The sequence below is a fragment of the Pocillopora damicornis genome, chromosome 4 (genome assembly GCF_964200805.1).
Source record: "Pocillopora damicornis chromosome 4, jaPocDami1.2, whole genome shotgun sequence".
In the NCBI taxonomy this organism is placed as follows: Eukaryota; Metazoa; Cnidaria; class Anthozoa; order Scleractinia; family Pocilloporidae; genus Pocillopora; species Pocillopora damicornis.
The window spans coordinates 16,427,468-16,446,112 of NC_142673.1; the positions used below are offsets into that span (position 1 = coordinate 16,427,468).

The 18,645-nt window shown below is 38.1% G+C and overlaps 3 protein-coding genes across 9 annotated transcripts in view; all 3 read left to right on the forward strand.

The window, feature by feature from the left end:
- Nucleotides 1-141: 141 nt before the first annotated feature.
- On the forward strand, nt 142-8,288 carry LOC113684163 (uncharacterized). 2 transcript variants are annotated; one of them, XM_027201501.2, is made up of 5 exons: nt 163-266; nt 3,415-3,472; nt 5,365-5,485; nt 6,661-6,921; nt 7,384-8,288. In XM_027201501.2, exons 3-5 carry the CDS (start codon nt 5,404-5,406, stop codon nt 7,980-7,982), a joined length of 942 nt encoding a protein of 313 aa, XP_027057302.2. In that variant the 5' UTR covers nt 163-266; nt 3,415-3,472; nt 5,365-5,403; the 3' UTR covers nt 7,983-8,288. The 2 variants fall into 2 exon arrangements, with proteins under 2 accessions (XP_089060031.1, XP_027057302.2); XM_089203905.1 differs by lacking the exon at nt 3,415-3,472 and having other exon boundaries at nt 142-266.
- LOC113684158 (uncharacterized) lies at nt 155-16,017 on the forward strand. 6 transcript variants are annotated; one of them, XM_089203901.1, is made up of 5 exons: nt 155-266; nt 3,415-3,472; nt 13,636-13,756; nt 14,507-14,770; nt 15,222-16,017. In XM_089203901.1, the coding sequence occupies exons 3-5, from the start codon at nt 13,675-13,677 to the stop codon at nt 15,827-15,829; spliced, it is 954 nt and encodes a 317-aa protein (XP_089060027.1). In that variant the 5' UTR covers nt 155-266; nt 3,415-3,472; nt 13,636-13,674; the 3' UTR covers nt 15,830-16,017. The 6 variants fall into 6 exon arrangements, with proteins under 6 accessions (XP_089060027.1, XP_089060029.1, XP_089060026.1 ...); XM_089203903.1 differs by lacking the exon at nt 3,415-3,472 and having other exon boundaries at nt 183-266; XM_089203900.1 differs by lacking the exon at nt 155-266 and having other exon boundaries at nt 3,350-3,472.
- A 1,061-nt stretch (nt 16,018-17,078) lies between these two features.
- LOC149047018 (uncharacterized) overlaps nt 17,079-18,645 on the forward strand; it is a 5,630-nt gene continuing 4,063 nt past the window's right edge. Inside the window, exon 1 of the mRNA XM_089203907.1 lies at nt 17,079-17,217. Within this exon, the coding sequence (XP_089060033.1) occupies nt 17,191-17,217 (27 nt within the window). The 5' untranslated portion in view covers nt 17,079-17,190. The remainder of the gene's footprint in view (nt 17,218-18,645) is intronic.

An 18,645-nucleotide genomic window follows, 5' to 3' on the forward strand; every position in this document is an offset into this window, starting at 1 on the left:
ATCCATAGGCTGTTGCTAGGACAATACGTTGCTCATTTTCCTAATTCAAATATATCTAATTGCCTAGTTCTTCAAGCAGGTGGAATAATTTGATTCATCTTTCAAAACCTAATGTCAAAGTCATGCATTAAGAATCAATATATTGAACAACAGAATTACTGAACGTCTGTCGCAAACGTTTACAACATATTGAACCCTCGCTTAAAGCTACAGAACGACTGTTCAGCTCTACGTTATAGCTGTGTTCGCCACATATCACCCGCTTGGTAAGTAACCATGAGATGCATAACTCTACCAATTATGAAATCTCTTTGTTATTATTGATTTTTAAAAGCAAAGTCGGATAGCTTGTTTTGTTTTGGAACTACCTCACTTCCCCTTTCCTTTATTATGAAAAATTCTGACGCATTTCAAGTAAGTTGCAATACGAAGAAAATATGTTTTTGAACTTATATTTTACGACCTTTCTTCGTATACTAGATTTTAAGAGATAACACCTCTACCCTAAGTTTTTATGTCACACAGATTGTAGATATTACAATTAGCTAAAGAACGTCCAACGCAAAGGGGAAGGCACTGGAGACTCCTTGTCCTTTACGTTCTTCTTTAATCCCTGTTCTCTGCCATAGGTCTGTTTAATATAGATTCAACTCTTTTCTTTAATCACTATGTGGCAGACTCTGAATCTCGCCACTTCTATCTAACTCTAACTCTGATTCTAACGAAGCACTAACTTGCAAACCAACTGACCGTATCGGAATCCTGACCTACTTTCAAGAGAATTCTACGAATGAACAACAGCTTACCTAACGTTTCTGATCAAACGAACAATCTTTGACAACGAAAGCCCCAAAAAAAAGAACTCTAGCACACTTTTAGACCCCAGTAAAACATGCATACAAAGCCCTAATTTCAGATGAAACATAAATGTAGGTTAGAATTTCAAATTTATCACTGAGGTGAAAGTTTATTTGCCATAGGCTTAGAGTTAGGCAATGAATGCTTGTGTCCATTGCAGCAAGATATCTTAGTTGATTGTGCAATAAAATGAATGCAACTTTACTTGTATGACTTTGTGCGTGGAAAAGCCGGCGAAATTCTTCTCAGTAAACTCCATTGCTATCTACTACAATCTAATCCAACCCAGATCCACTCTCATTCACCTAAGAAATTCTAGCTAGCCCTTTTCTGACCCTCTACAATCCAACCTAATCTACTAGTTTTAATTTCAAAGTACTACAATCAAATTTGTCAAAACAATTTATTCCAAATCAGTCTAATCGACTAGAAAGGGGTAAGTTTCTAAGGAAATGTGGTGCTGCGTCATTGGGAGAGTGTAACGGGGTAATTTCAAGTGAAATACAGTTCATTTGCTTGGATTATAGTGGATTAGGTAATTTAGTATTATCAACTGAGTTGATGACGTTACTGGCCACCGTAAAGAGTTTCAAACTTAGCCCTTAGTCATACGCTCTGACGAAGGGCTAACGCTCGAAACGTCAGCTTTGAAACTCTTGAGTTTATGAACAATGTTATTAGCGAACTTGAAATGTAGCTGTGGCTGTGGCTGTTACCTCAATATCCCTCTTGCACGAAAGCTTAGAAAATGGAGGATTGGTTTTTAACCTAAGTTCCTGAGGTTTTACAACATATCTTACATGATCTCTGCAAAATCCCCGATTTTTACGTACAACTTGACTGGTAATCGATTTCAGAATGCACTGAAATAAAGGATTGTGCAAACAACAAGGGGATCATGGAACGAACCGAGTAGGATGATATCTATTTTCTCTTAAGAGTAGATAAATTAGAACCCCGCTAATTTGAACAAAATACGATTTCCCCCTGAGTTCGACCCCATTTTCCAGTCATTTACTATCAGCTAACTCGAACACGACTAACTCGAACTCCCTGTTAACTCGAGCTAGTTTTACTTTCCTTTGGCTAAATTTATTTTAATAACTACAAATTTAGGGAAAATCGTCGATCGATAAACATCAAAGTGTCACAACATAGCTCCAATCTTTAGTCGGGTTGAATAAGAACGTAATAACATTCATGTAAAACCTAATGGCGGACATATAATAACGTATTTAGCCAAATTTCCCAGACTAGACGTTCTTATCAAAAAGTCACTATAAAAAAAATTGCCAGATGAAAGAATATGAGTGTTGATCGTACAAGAACAATGTAGGGAAAATTTGGTATGAAGAAGATGAATTACTCCAAAAGCCATCTTCATTTTCTATTCAGCTAAACGGCAGCATGAACTTACACTGATAATTTAATATCTGAGTCAAAACGGAATTTTTTTATTGTTTATCTGACCTCGTAACCTAAATATTGTCCAATTCTCGACCTAACAGAAAATTTAGAAACTACGTAAAATCGCCGCCTTTTTTCAAATTCAGTTATCATTGTTTGCTTTACTGACTGAATGTTTTTCAAAACGCTTTTGTCTCTTAAAATCATTTAAATTTTGAGAATATTCACAACCCATTTGGACATTCTAAACCTACTTCAGAACCTAGCAGAAGGTTCGCACTCATTTCTTGACTTATCTGGTGGTAACAGGTACCTGTTGATCTTAGAACCCGGTGAGTGACCTTTTAAAATTATTGACGAAAATTTATGGAAATCCGGTTCGCCTATATCTTCAAAATTTCTCACAACGATAGAAGCAACCCCTTATCCCCTTTAAACTGCAGTGTTGGGATTTAGTTTTTATTTGAATCAATCAACTTAAACTGATTCCCTTTCACGATACTTTTGGAAAACCTTTTTGAAAGAAAGAGGAAATTTCTCTAATAATGAAATAAGAGGAAAGAAAAGCTATGCATTCATCGCGCAAATGGGTGCATTTACAAGAAGACTCAAAAGAACTTGTCTAAAAATAATTCTTTTACATTCCTTTTCCTTGATACGACAATTCCTCAGGGTATTCCTTTGTACTACTATCGAAAAGCATGAAAATCAAAGTAACAAAAAGAGTAAGCCTCTGCCAATAGTTCAAAGGTTTATTGTTATTTGGCCGCCTAAGAATTCGAAGAATAGATATCATTAATTCATGAAAATACATTAGATTGCTTCAGAAAAATTTGGGCCATTATGGTGTAACACATTAGCCTAACCCTACCTGACTTTCCTCGTTCCTAAGTCCAAATTAAATAAACACAATTGCTGCGTTTCTGAAACTTCAAAATAGCATAACTATTTTAATCCCTTGCCTGTTGTCAGAGCAATACGTTGTTCATTTCCTACTTCAAATAGGTCATTGCCTAAATGAGCTCTTCAAGCAGGTGGAGTAATTTGATACATCTTTCAAAAACCAGTGTCAACGTCATGCATTAAGAACAACAAAATTACCGAACGTCCATCGCAAACTTTTAAAATATATTGAACCCTCGCTTACAGCTACAGCACGACTCTTCAGCCTTCCGTTATTGCTGTGATCGCCACATATCAACTCTTGGTGAGTAACCATGGAATGCATAACTCTGCCAATTATGAAATCTATTTATTATTATTGATCTCTAAAGCAAAGTCAGATAGCTTGTTTTATTCTGGAACTAACTCACTTCCCCTTTCCCTTTTAATGAAAAACACCGCCACATTTCAAGTAAGTTGCAATAAGAAAAAAAAAACGTTTTTTAAATCGTATTTTACAAACTTTTTCTTCGTGTGCTAGATAAATCCTCTACCCTCAGTTTTTATGTCACAGTGATCGAGGTAATTACAAACGGTACTATGTTGGTGGAACTTAAAATCTCTCGGCAAATAGGGCACTTCCTTGGTTAAATCTATGATAGCACCTCGTCTCACACCTGTATTAAAAACAAGGTACAAAGTGAGAGTTTCTACGAAATCAGTCATACTACGATTTGAATTAACTTAAGACTTGAAAGGCATTTCAAAACGAGGAGAGTTTTACTATTGCTCACTCAAATATGTTATTTCGGTAAGGTACAACAAAATGAGCTTCCGAATCTTCACTGGTTGTCCCCACGTTGACTTTGTTTAATCAGTTTATATGTTTCCGCTCATTTACAAATTTATCAATAAAATGATTCAATGACACCCTGAACATTCCTACAAGGGAAAACAAGAGTTATTTCAACTTAGACAATTCGTCACAAATTTTCTAAGGAATAAAAATGATTCTAGTGTCACATTTGTCCTTAACCAAACAGACCGGACAAGTGTGTTGGCAAACGATCGACAAAGCGACCACAAAAACCCCTTAAGAAGACCTCTATTATTAAATACACGAGAAAGCGGCTCTATTATCTTGTCCTTCCACGTGTAGTTCCATTTTTTCCAATCAATAATTTCAAGTAACAAAGAATTCAGTTCTTTCTCTCAATGCCACGTGTCCAAGCAATAAAAACCTTAGTTCCAAATCATTGAGAAGGGGAAGGAAAAAATGACGAAAGTTAACGTTTATTTTGCTACAAATCCCATCATTGCCATGTAGAAGGTTAACTTCTTTCAAGAGATGAAAAGACCTGAGTTTATGATCTCCTGCATATTTTCAGTCAAGATCAGTTATTTAATAAGCGATGTAAATGTGTCATTAACTACGTAACGTGCTAACCTGAGTAATTTTATATTGACCCATATTTGCTTAGCCGGGCTCATACTAAAACACATGCTTGTTGCAAAAATGAAAGGCGACACATGAAGACTATCTTTCTCACCAACGTCGTGTTACTATGATGATAATTTCAACGAATTTCCATTTAAATGCCTTTAAACTGATGTTATAACTTCATACCTGTTTGATGTCAATTTCAAAGTATTGTTAAGGCGCAGATAGGTGGAATCTATCGAGAGAGCGTTCCACGCTAAGGGGAAGGCACCAGGGACTTTGTCCCTTTGGTTCGTCTTTGATCTCTGTTCTCTGCCACAGGTCTGTTTAAAATAGATTCAATCTCTTTTCTTTAATTATTATGTGGCAGACTCTGAATCTCATCACTTCTATCTAACTCTAACTCTGATTCTCACGAAGTACTAACTTGTAAACCAACTGACGGTATGAGAATCCTGACCTACTTTCACGAGAATTTTACGAATAACAACTACGACTGCGAAAGCCAAGAAAGAAAAAAAACTTTAGTAGTGTGGGTCTTGGGCGAGAACAGAAGACGAACTGGGCCCTTCCACTACTGAATGATAGCCAAGTTAGTCAACATAAGGTAATAGCTAAAACCCAATTCAATATAACTTCATACTTCGAGTTCCAAACTTATCAAGACATAAATGAATCACTGAATCATACTGCCCTATAATTCACTGACTCCATCGGACAGTAATGAAGTAAAAGACTGTCTAAGCACTTACTGAACAGTTCTTAATTCATGTCAGTTCATTTAGATCCTGCATCAGACGACCGGACCAAGGGAAATGAAGACAACAACCGTTTGGTGTTTAGTAATTGCTATCTCAGTGTTAGCCGTTACCGAGTCCTCAAAAAGAAATTCCACTGGTAGATACAAACAATCTATATGTCTCTTAATTGATTACATGCGTGAGTTTATGCATCTGTTCGTTGTGCCAAGTCTGTCGTGGGAGTTGTATCAGCATTCGTTTCTCGCGTCCTCCATCTAATTTAGTCATTCGTGTAGTTTTGTTTCTGCGAAGAAAAAGACACGTCGGAACTCGTTTTTTGGTCGCATAAATTGACTTTTTGTAGCCTGATTGTTGAAAGATTCCTCTTTAAAGAAGTGTGTTCTGGTCGTGGTTACGCGCTCCCCTTGAAGTGTGTCACAGTCGTGGAAGTTGATTATGTATTGCGTTTTAATGGAAAAAATAATTGTCGAAGTAGTTGTCGTGATTTATACCCTTTGCCTGGTCGTTGCAAAATTCATCTAGTATGACCACGTGGTCCTGAAAAGGAAGTTTGCAATCTTCTTTGACTTGTATTATTTCACCAAGAAAATTAAACCTGCACCAACTAACTGAAGACAAGCTACCAGCACTCTGAGATGAGTTTTTTCACAGCATTACCGCAACAGGCCGATGAAAACGAGCCACCTTACCCAGCGATTCGAAACCAATCAAACGCAGCTAACGAAAGCTACGGTAAAAACCCGCATATAAGAACCTAGGTTTTTTAAGTTAACCTCCGTACGTTCTTATATGAATGGAATTAGACTATACTTAGGTTCTAAATCAGGTTCTCAACATTTATTTTAAAAAGGGAAATGTAGTGCATTAGGACAGCGGTAGTTCGTAAATATATCCGGGAACTTAAAGTGTGTGTGTAGCCTCACTACACTACAGGAAACCTCTATTCGTGGGTGTATGTCAACCTCATAGTGCCCTCCTTTCCATGGTTAGTTAGTCGAATATGTTGCACAGTTATGGATGTATTGACAGTACAGTATTCTGGTCTTATTAAACTGCCAGTGTTTAGGCTAGTTTTTTTTTGCCCTCTTTTTATCGCGTACGATGTACTGTAATATATCTGAAAAAACTCTGTATTGATATTTTAGCCTAGAAAGGTTCTTATGTGAAGGGTGAAGGATGCCGGCTTAGCCTGGAAATGTTAGCCAAACACGATGGATTAAATTAATTCTAGTTAAGTTGTTAGATTAAACCGATGAAACTACCTGATCCTTGTTTTGCAATATTGTAACCGATTGTATGATTTTCCTTCAGAGGAATCGCCAAATGAAGGGAAAAAATTTCTCTGGGACGGACCTACCGCTTCCGCTTTTTTCGTTGAAGGCAAGCGTCCAGTTGGCCTTCCTGACATTAATCGAGGAAAAGATATCCAACAAGGAACACCCTCTTCTTTCGTTTCTCTCTTCGATCCATCCACAAACACTCCTTTTTACTCAGCCTACAGAGTTTTACCTGAGCAGGCAAAGTACATTGGCACGAATTCGAGGCCAAATACAAAGTGGAGGAATCCTCCCGGTACGTAAATGGCTATTTGACAATTATTTATTACAAGACCGATTATTTGGAGGACAATCAATCATAAAGTAAATCCAAAGGCTTGGAGTATACCCTGCGTTACTTCAAAACACGCAAAGTCACTAATGAAGTGGAGAAAGCCACCATATTGCTTCTTCTTAAATTTTTTCCCGCAAAACAACGCCTGTTTTGCAAAAAATCTCTATGTTTTCAAGAGAAATAAAAGTGCAATTAGAAGGCTTCATACTCCCGTAATTTCAGAAAAGAGATAAAAAAGCGACATGATTCCCTGGAATGGTCAAAAGATCACTTTCAGTCTATAACTAGTAATTTAATCATCGTGGTAAACGACAGAATATCACCACTATCGTCATCGTATTCATGAGAATATGATTTGATAATTTAAAGTCAGAAGTAATCAAGTTATCTGTATTCATCGAAGAATGTGGCTTATGATTATAGGTGTTTCTGGTCTCAACGATGCTTATAAACAAGCCAACCGAGAAGCTCAAAAAAAGTATGGGGATCAACTTACCAGAGGCCATATGAATCCCTCAGGTATCAACTCCTTTGACAAAACTTACATGAAGAATACTTTCACTCTTGCGAATACTGTACCTCAGTTTAAGGCATCAAACAGCGGACCTTGGAATGATTTTGAGAATAAGATAAAAGAATATGCCAAAACTACCTGTGGGAACAAAACTCGCCGAGGAACCCTTTACCTACTGACAGGCAGATCTGAAAATGGCCTCAAAGACGTCCCGAAGCCGTCCATTACCAACACATTTACTGTAAAAACTAAAACATTAAGCCTTGATACTCCTCAGGCTGTTTGGACGGCGGGATGCTGTGTGTGGAAGGTGACCGGAAAACCAACTGAAGAGGCCGAGTCCTTTGCAGTGATGAGCAACAATCACTATGACACAAACCAGCTACACCAGACAGAAATGAGCGTAAACGACCTAGAGAAGCGCTTGAAGGCAGCAGCATCGAAAGCGAAAGTGGATTTGTTTCCAGGAAATACAAATTGTGCTCGAAACTACCATCCCCTTCCATGAGAAATCGTCGAGAAATAAATACTGGGAACAGGCTATAAGCATTCTAAAGAAGCTGTTCTAGAAACTATCATAAAAACGAAACAAAAAAATCCTTCCTTTGATCATAGACCACAGTAAAACATGCATGTAACACCCTAATTTAAGACGAATAATAAATGGAGGTTAGCATTTCAAACTGATAAAGTAAAAGCGTACTTGCCATAGGCCTCGAGTTAGGCAATGAATAATTGTATTTATTGCAGCAAGATATCTTTGTTGATTGTGCAATAAAATAACCTTTAATTGCACGACTTTGTGCGTGGAAAAGTCGTCGAAATTTATCTCAGTCCGCTCCATTGCACTCTAATACAATTTAATCCGACCCAAATCCACTCTAGTTAACCATAAGAAATTCTAGCTACGCCTTTTCCGACCCACCACAATCCAACCCAATCTACTAGTTTTAATTGCAAAGTACAACAGTCAAATTCGTCAAAACAATTTATTCCAGATCAGTCTAATCCACCATAAAGGGGTATGTTTCTAAGAAACTATGGTGTTGCGCCGATGGGAGAGTATAACAGGGTAATTTCAAGTGAAATAGAGTTCGCTTGCTTGGATTATAGTGGATTAGGTAATTTAATATTATCAACTGCGTTGATAACGTAAATTGGCCTCCGTAAGGAGTTTCAAAGCTTAGCCCTTCGTCATTCTCTCTGACGAAAGGCTAACAGTCAAAACGTTAGATTTGAAACTCTTTACGGCGGCCAATTTATGTTATCAACTGAGTTGATAATACAAAAAATTACCTAATCCACCATAATCCGAGCAAATGAACGGTAGTTCACTTGTGTCTACCCCAACGCCTTCTAAATCGTTTTCATTCTTGGCTAACTCACCTTAATTCACTCCAAAGTACACTACCTTGCCTCATCTGCATCTAGTTTTGTAAAAACTATTCATGAGGTTATGAATGCTGTTATTTCCTCTCACGCAACAACTATTCATTCATTTACTCAATCACTAACTCATTAAATTCACTTATTTACTCGCTCCTTTATCATTGTTCATTCACTTATCCTTTCGCCAACTGTCTTTCTCTATTACTGAATGGCCAATTTTAGAATCCTTTATGGGGTATACACAAGTTGATAGCACTAGGACATTATTCAACAGTACATGACATCTACTCATTATGTTCAGTTACAATTGAGATCTACCGTCTAGCATGATAAAACACAAACAAGTTCATATTTAAACAGATCGTAATTTTCATTCTATTATATCAACAAAGGAATGACCGACGTCATTCCCTAAAATATCATTTATAAGTACACAGTATACTAAAACAGTGGATGGCGTTAAAGGCGCGCTGCGAATATTCTTTGCTCTTCATCTCCGAACAACTCGCAAGTTTTGCGCTCCCTCGCGTTGCAGGAATAAATTAGTTAAAATTATTTTTTTGTGCTACATTATGTTACTGTTTTCGCGTATACTTAAACTATACACTTTAGTGTCGGCAGTCGGCGGTGGATAATTACCTTGCTTCGCGGCTCGGTAAATATCCACCACTAGCCACCTTCACTTCAGCGGAGAGTTGTTGATGAATTCATGGATTTGGCCAAGCCTAAAAGCGGAGCTCCAGTTAGTTTTTTTTCTGTTTCTTCACTTTATCAGGATTTCTTACTGGTTGTTGAAAAGTTTATTCAAGGAAGTTTAGGGACCTTTTATTAATTATGTAGAGGGGGGACGTGGAGTCAATGACTTTTTGAAGAGCCTTAGGTAAGAGCGGGGGCTATTTTCCTTTCTTCATTTAAAAAATAAGGGGGTTATCAACTTGTTACATGCTCTGTGGACAATAAGAGTGATCTGTCAGTGATAATGACTTGATTATTTGTGCAAATAACCAGAGGAGGATAAAAAGCAGGACATGAAATTTTTGGGCAACTCTTATTTTAGTTTCATAATCTGGCTATCAGGTCTGCTTAATATACGGATTCAATCTCTTTTCTTTAATCACCATGTGGCAGACTCTGAATCTCATCACTTCTACCAAACTCTGACTCTGATTCTTTCGAAGTACTAACCTGTAAACCAACTGACCGTATCAGAATCCAGATCAGTGCCTTTAAACTGATGTTATAACTTCATACCTGTTTGATGTCAATTTTAAAGTATTGGTAAAGCGCAGATAGGTGTGATTTAGCTAAAGAACTTCCAACGCTAAGGGGAAGGCACCGGAGACTCTATCCTTTACGGTCTTCTTTAATCCCTGTTCTCTGCCACAGGTCTGTTTAATATAGATTCAATCTCTTTTCTTTAATCACTATGTGGCAGACATCTGAATCTCATCACTTCTACCAAACTCCAACTCTGATTCTTACGAAGTACTAACTTGCGAACCAACTGACTGTATCAGGATCCTGACCTACTTTCACGAGAAATGGATGAAATCGTCGATCGATAAACTTTAAAGTGTCACAGTATGGCTCCAATCTTTAGTCGGGTTGAATACGAGCGTAATAACATTAATGAAAACCTAATAGCGTATATATAATAACGTATTTAGCCAAATTTCCCAGACTAGACGTTCTTATCAAAAAGTCATCATAAAATCATCGCCTTTTTTCAAATACAGCTGTCGTTGTTTGCTTTACTGACTGAATGTTTCTTAAAAATCATTTCAATTTTGAGAATATTCACAGCCCATTTGGATATTCTAAACCTACTTCGGAACTTAGCACAAGGTCCGCCCTCATTTCTTGACTTATCTGGTGGTAACAGGTACCTGTTGATCCTAGAACCTGGTGAATGACCTTTTAAAATTATTGACGAAAATGTATGAAATCCGGTTCGCTTATATCTTCAAAATTTCTCACAACGATAGAAGCTTCCCCTTATCTCCTTTAACGTGGTTTAAACTGCAGTGTTGGGATTTAGTTTTTACTTGGATCAATCAATTCAAACTTATTTGCTTTTCACGATACTTTTGGAAAACCTCTTTGAAAGAAAAAGGAATTTTCTCTAACAGTGAAATAAGAGAAAAGAAAAGCTGTGCTTCATCGCGCAAATGAGTGCACTTAAGAAGAAACAAAAGAACCCTTGTCTAAAAATGTATTTCTTTACATTCCTTTTCCTTGATACGGCCATTCCTCAGAGTATTCCTTTTTACTGATATCGAAAAGCATGAAATCAAAGTAATATAAATAGTTAGTCTCTTCCAATAGTTCACCGGTTTATCGTTATTTGCTCGCCTAGGAATTCGAAGAATTAATAACATTGATTCATAAAAATACATTGGATTGCTTCAGAAAATTTGGGCCATTATGGTGTAACACGTTAGCCTAACCCTACCTGACTTTCCTCGTTCCTAGGTCCAAATTAAATAAACGTAATAGCTGCGTTTCTGAAACTTCGAAATAGCATAACAACTATTTTAATCCATAGCCTGTTGTCAGAAAAATACCTTGCTCAGTTTCTAATTCAAATTAGTGATTGCCTAAATAATTTCTTCAGGCAGGTGGAATAATTTGATACATCTTTCAAAAGCCAGTGTCAACGTCATGCATTGAGAACAACAGAATTACCGAACGTCCATCGCAAACTTTTACAATATATTGAACCCTTGCTTAGAGCTACAGCACGATTGTTTATCTCTCCGTTATTGCTGTGATCGCCACCTATCACCTCTTGGTAAGTAACCATGACTGAGATGCTTAGCTCTGCCAATTGTGAAATCTATTTTTTATTATTATTGATATTTAAAGCAAAGTCGGACAGCTTGTTTTATTCTGGAACTACCTCACTTCCCTTTTCCCTTTTAATGAAATCTCTGCCACATTTAAAGTAAGTTACAGTGCGAAGCAAGTACATTTTTAAGTCGTATTTTACAAACTTTTCTCCGTGCGCTAGATGGTAAGAAATAACTCCTCCACCCTCAATTTTTATGTCACACTGATCGAGGTAATTGCAAACGGTGCTACGTGGGTGGAACTTAAAATCTCTCGGCATATTGCGCACTTTCTTGATTAAATCTATGATAGCACCTCGTTTCACGCCTGTATTAAAAACAAAGTACAGAGTGAGAGTTTCTACGATATCAGTCATACTACGATTTGAATTAACTTGAGACTTGAAAGACATTTCAAAACGAGGAGAGTTTTACAATTGCTCACTCAAATATGATATTTCGGTAAGGTGCAACAAAATGAGCTTCCGAATCTCCACTTTAAGGTTGTTCCTATGTTGACTTTGTTTAGTCAGTTTATATGTTTCCACTCATTTATAAATTTATCAATAAAATGATTCAGTGACACCCTCAACATTCCTACCAAGGAAAACAAGAGTTATCTCAACTCAGACAATTCGCCACAAATTTTCTAAGGAATAGAAATAATTCTAGTGTCACATTTGTCCCTAACCAAACAGAACTGAGAAGTGTGTCGGCAAACGATTGACAAAGCGACCACAAAAACCCCCTTAGAAGACCTCAATTGTTAAAAACACGAAAAAGCGGCCCTAGTATCTTGTCCTTCCACGTGCAGTTCCATTTTTTCCTTTCAATAATTTCGAGTAATAAAGATCTCAATTCTTTCTCTAAATGGCACATGTTCAAGTAATAAAAAAACCTTTGTTTATAATCATTGGAAAGAGGAAGAAAAAAATGATGAAAGTTAACGTTTATTTCGCTACAATTCCATCATTGCCATGTAGAAGTTTTACTTCTTTCAAGAGATAATAACCGGCATATTTTCAGTCAAAATCAGTTATTTAATATGCGGTGTAAATTTTTCATTCACTATGTAACATGCTAACCTGACCAATTTTATATTGACCCATATTTGCTTAGCCGGGCTCATACTAAAACACATGCTTGTTGCACAAATGAAAGGCGACACAAGGAGAAGGCGACACAAGGAGACTATCTTTCTTACCAACTTCTTGTTACTATGATAAAAATTTCCGGAATTCCTTTCCGTTCCGGTCAACGACTTCCCATTTAAGTGCTTTTAAACTGATGTTACAACTTGATACCTGTTTGATGTCAATTTCAAAGGATTGTTAAAGCGCAGGTAGGTGGAATCTAGCGAGAGAGCGTTCAACTCTAAGGGGAAGGCACCGGGAACTTTGTCCCTTAAGTTCTTCTTTGATCCTTGTTCATTGCCACGGGTCTGCTTAATATATATTCGATCTCTTTTTCTTTAATCACTATGTGGCAGACTCTGAATCTCATCACTTCTACCAAACTCTAACTCTGATTCTTACGAAGTACTAACTTGCGAACCAACCGACCGTATCGGGATCCTGAACTCCTTTCACGAGAATTTTACGAATGAACAACAACTTACCTGACGTTTCTGATCAAACAAAAAATCTTTGACTGCGAAAGCCAAAAACAAAACAAAAAAAAAACTTCAGTAGTGTAGGTCCTGGGCAAGAAGAGAAGACCAAGTAGGCCCTTCCACTACTGAATGATAGCTAGGTTATACAACATAAAGGATCTCATCGTAATAGCCAAAACCCAATTGAATATAACTTCAGACTTCGAATTGCAAACTTACCGAGACACAATGAATCACTGAATCATACTGCCCTATAATTCACTGACTCCACGACAGTAATGAAGTAAACGACCGTCTAAGCACTTAACTGAACAGTTCTTAATTCATGTCAGTTCATTTAGATCCTGCATAAGACGACCGGACCAAGGGAAATGAAGACAACAACCGTTTGGTGTTTAGTAATTGCTATCTCAGTATTAGCTGGTACCGAGTCCACGAAAAGAAAGTCCACTGGTAGATACAAACAATTTATATGTCTCTTGATTGATTATATGTGTAAGTTTATGGCATCTGATCGTTGTGCCAGGTCTGTCGTGGGAGTTGTAGCAGCATTCGTTTCTCGCGTCTTCTATTTAATTTAGTCATTCGTGTGGTTGTTTCTGCGAAGAAAAAGACACGTCTGCACTTGTTTTTTGGTCGCGTAAATTGATTGATTGTTGAAAGATTCGTCTTTAAAGAAGTGTGTTCTGGTCGTGGTTATGCACTTCCCTTTGAAGTGCGTCACGGTCGTGGGAGTTGATCATGCGTTGCGTTTTAAATGAAAAATAATCGTGGTCGTTGCAAGATTCATCTAATATGACCACGTGGTCTTTAAAAGGAAGTTTGCAATCTTCTTTGTCTTCTATCATTTCACCAAGGAAATTAAACCTACACCAACTAGCTCAAGACAAGCCACTAGCGCTCTGAGATGAGTTTTTCACAGCGTTACCGGAACAGGCCGATAAAAACAAACTACTTTACCCAGCGATTCGTAACCAATCGAACGCAGCTAACGAAAGCTATAGTAAAAAACCGCATATAAGAACCTAGGAATTGAAATTGTAGCCTAGAATGGTTCTTATCTGAAGGGTGAAGCGTGAACTGGGAAATTTTAGCCAAACGTGATCGGTAAAATCAATTCTAGTTGAGTTGTTAAATTAAACTGATGAAGCTGCCTAATCCTTGTTTTGCAATATTGTAACCGATTGTGTGATTTTCCTTTAGAGGAATCACCAAATGAAGGAAAAAGATTTTTCTGGGGCGGACCTACCGTTCCCCCTTTTTTCGTTGGAGGCAAGCGTCCAGTTGGACTTCCAAACATTACTCGAGGAACAGAAATCCAGCAAGGAATGCCCCCTTCTTTTGTTTCTCTCTTCGATCCAACCACAAACACTCCTTTTTACTCAGCCTACAAAGTTTTACCCGAGCAGGCAAAGGACATTAACAAGAATTCGAGGCCTAAAAATCCAAATTGGAGGAATCCTCCAGGTACGTAAATGACTATTTGACAATTATTTATTACCAGACCGCTTGGAGGACAATCAATCCATAAAGCAAATACAGAAGCTTGGAGTTAAACCCCACGTTACTTCAAAACACGCAAAGTCATTAAAGAAGTGGGGAAAGCCATTATATTGTTTCTTCCAAAATTTTTTTTCCGCAAAAAAAGCCTTTTTTGCAAAGAACCTCTATATTTTCAAGAGAAATAAAAAAGGAGTCAGAGGGCTTCATACTTCCGTAATTTCAGAAAAGAGATAAAAAAGCGATATGATTCCCTGGAATGTTCAAAGATCACTTTCAGTCTGTAAATAGTAAGTTTATCATGCTGAAAAAGACAAAATATTACCACTGTCGTCATCGTATTCATAAAAATATGATTTGATAATTTAAATGTGAGAAGTTATCCGTATTCATGGAAGAATGTGGCTTGTGATTATAGGTGTTCCTGGTGTCGATGATGCTTATAAACAAGCCATCGCAGAAGCTCGAAACAATTATAGGAATCAACTTACCAGAGGCCATATGAATCCCTCAGGTATCAACTCCTTTGACAAAACTTACATGAAGAATACTTTCACTCTTACGAATGCTGTACCTCAGTTTGAGGCATCAAACAACGGACCTTGGAAGGATTTTGAGGATAAGATAAAAGATTATGCCAAAAACACCTGTGGGAGCATAACCCACCAAGGAACACTTTACCTACTGACAGGCAGATCCGAAAAGGGCCTTAATGGCGTACCGAAGCCGCACCTTAGGAACACATTTCAAGTGGGACCAAGAACAGTAAGACTTGATACTCCTGGGGCTGTTTGGACGGCGGGATGCTGTGTGTGGAAGGAGCCCGGAAAGATCTTTGGAAAGTTATGGCAAACTGAAAAGGCCGAGTCCTTTGCAGTGATGAGCAACAATCATTACGACGGAAACCAGCTACACCAGACAGAAATGAGCGTAAACGACCTGGAGATGCACTTGAAGGCGCCAGCATCGAACGTGGATTTGTTTCCAGGAAATAAAAATTGTGCTCGAAACAAAAAAATACTATAAAGATAAATCGTCGAGAAATAAATACTGGGAAAAGGCTATAAACATTCTAAAGAAGTTGTTCTAGAAACCATCATAAAAACAAAACGAAAAGATTCGTTCCTTTTATTATAAACCCTCTAAAACATGTAAAATCCTAATTTAAGACGAAACATAAATGAAGGTTAACATTAAAAATTTATCGAATAAAAGCTTATTTGTATGCCGTAGGCTTCGAGTTAGGCAAGGAATACTTATATTCATTGCCTAATTAAGCCGGCGAAATTCATCTCAGTCCACTCCATTGCACTCTAATACAATTTACTCCAACCCAAATCGACTCTAATACATCACAAGAAATTCTAGCAAGCTCTTTCCGACCCTTTACAATCCAACTGTGGTGCTGCGTCGGTGGGAGAGTGTAACAGGGTAATTTCAAGTGAAATAGAGTTCATTTGCTTGGATAGAGATTATGTAATGTATTATTATCAACTGAGTTGATAACGTAAATTGGCCACCCGTAAAGAGTTTCAAAACTAAGCCCTTCGTCCTTCGCTCTGTCGAAGGGCTAACGCTCGAAACGTCGTCAGCTTTGAAACTCTTTACGGCGGCCAATTTATGTTATCAACTGAGTTGATAATACCAAATTACCTAATCCATGAATAAATGAACTCTATTTCACTTGTACCCACTCCAACTCCTTCTTAATCGTTCTCATTCCTGGCTACCTCACCCTAATTCACTCCAAAGTACACCACCTTACCTCAGCCGCATTTAGTCATGTAAAAACTATTCATGAGTTTATGAATGCTTTTATTTCCTCTCACGCAACAACTATTCATTCATTCACTCAATCACTTAGTCGTTTTATTCACTCGTTCTTTCATCATTGCTTCTTTCATTCATTCTTTCGCCAATTGTCTTTCTCTGGTACTGAATGGCCAAATTTAGAATTCTTTATGGGGTGTTCACGCGTTGATAGCACTAGGACATTATTAAACAAATCATGACATCTATTCATTGTGTTCAATTACGAGTAGGTTTTGCCTTCTAGTATGATAAAACAAAAACAAGTTCATATTTAAACAGATCGTAGCTTTCATTCTATTATCTTAACAAAGGAATGACCGGCATGTTATTCCCCAATCTATCAGTTATAAGTACACAGTATACTAAAACAGTGGATGGCGTTAAAGGCGCGCTACGAATATCCTTTGCTATGCTAACTCAATTAGCATTGGTAATTAGTCCCTAGGGATTTTGGATATAATAGATTGTTTTGTATCACTCCTTGTCACTTCACTTGAGGCCTTGGGCTGTGTACTGCTTGAAGCGTTCTATAACTTCATCAATCCGACAGGGCGGAACAAGCTCAGGACCAACCTATGGCACAACAAGCTCAGAATCAAGAGGTATGCATCTTTTTCTGTTTCGGACACCATGTGGTTCATTATATTTCAGTGGCTAATTTTTATCGGTAGAGTTTAGATTTGGTTTACTTTCTGTAGATGTGAAATTGTGTCAGGCCTGCGGGGCCGTGGAAGTTTTTTCTTTGCCTGCGGGGCCGTTAAAGTTACTTTGCCTGCGAGGCCATGAAAGTTTTCTTTGCCTGCGGGGCCGTGAAAGTTTTTTCTTTGCCTGCGAGGCCGTGAGAGTTTTCTTTGCCTGCGGGGCTGTGAAAGTTTTCTTTGCCTGCGGGGTTGTGAAAGTTTTCGTTGCCTGCGGGGCCTTGAAAGTTTTTCTTTGTCTGCGTGGCCGTGAAAGTTTCTTTGCCTGCGGGGCTGTGCAGAAAGTTTTCCTTTGCCTGCGAGGCCGTTAAAGTTTTCGTCCCCTGTGGGGCCGTGTAGGAAGTTTTTTCTTTTGCCTGAGAGGTCGTTTGGATTTATTTGCCTGCGGGGCCGTGGAAGTTTCCTTTGCCTAGGAGGCCGAGAAATTTTCTTTGTCTTCGTAGCCGTGAAAGTTGCTTCGTCTGCGGGGCTGTTAAAGTTTTCTTTGTCTGCGGGGATCAAAGTTTTTTCTTTGCTCGCGAGGCCGTAAAAGTTTCTTTTTCTGCACTGTCATTTAAAAATTTTTTGTTTGTGCTTCTGGGGTCGAAAATAGTTTCGGTATTTTGCTTTTTGGAATGAAATGCTTTATGTTCGCAGTGCGTTTTCCGGCTTTAAACTCTAAAGCTTCTGGAATTGCTGTTGCAGCAGTTGCTGCTGGCATTATTGTGCTGTGGAAGAAAAAGCTTGACGAGCTGAGTAGTAAAAGGCTGGATTATAGAATTGTACGAGCAATTCAATGAATTCAATTCAATCAATTCAATCATCAATGGCGATCGGTTGGCTCTCTCGGTGTAGCGCGTCTCTTGTCCTAGTATTGTTATTTGCAACATCTCTAAACATCTCATCTGTACCCGAAAGGCTTTTTGATGATGGAAACTTGTTTCTGGCCCTTAATTTAAACTCTGCCAGCTTTCCTGGACGAAACTCTGGTCTACCAAGACGCTCAACACGTGTTGCCTCGTCGCCATCTTGGAAACTTCAAGCTTCGATTTACTTGGCTAACGTCAGTCTTTCTGCCTCGTACTTACTGCTCTTAGCCGGGGATGTGAGCTCCAACCCCGGTCCGGTGAAAGATCCGTGTGCTATTTGTTCTAAAGGATGTCGCTCAAACCAAAGAGCTATTCAGTTTGACGGTTGCGACAAATGGCACCATGCTAAATGCTTGAACATGGGCGTTGACGAATATTATTCTCTCGCAACTAATGAATCTTCTACCTGGATGTGTTTTACTTGTCTGTTTCCTGGCATAGACTGTTTAGATGACTCTTATTGCAATACTACTACTCAGCAACG

What these genes read in the sequence shown, in the direction of transcription:
- LOC113684163 (XM_089203905.1), top strand. Translation starts at nt 5,404, where the DNA reads ATGAAGACAACAACCGTTTGGTGTTTAGTAATTGCTATCTCAGTGTTA. An exon ending in CTCAAAAAGAAATTCCACTG is followed by an intron (nt 5,486 to 6,660) that starts GTAGATACAAAC and finishes ATTTTCCTTCAG; the next exon opens with AGGAATCGCCAAATGAAGGG. An exon ending in AAAGTGGAGGAATCCTCCCG is followed by an intron (nt 6,922 to 7,383) that starts GTACGTAAATGG and finishes TTATGATTATAG; the next exon opens with GTGTTTCTGGTCTCAACGAT.
- LOC113684158 (XM_089203901.1), top strand. Translation starts at nt 13,675, where the DNA reads ATGAAGACAACAACCGTTTGGTGTTTAGTAATTGCTATCTCAGTATTA. An exon ending in CACGAAAAGAAAGTCCACTG is followed by an intron (nt 13,757 to 14,506) that starts GTAGATACAAAC and finishes ATTTTCCTTTAG; the next exon opens with AGGAATCACCAAATGAAGGA. An exon ending in AAATTGGAGGAATCCTCCAG is followed by an intron (nt 14,771 to 15,221) that starts GTACGTAAATGA and finishes TTGTGATTATAG; the next exon opens with GTGTTCCTGGTGTCGATGAT.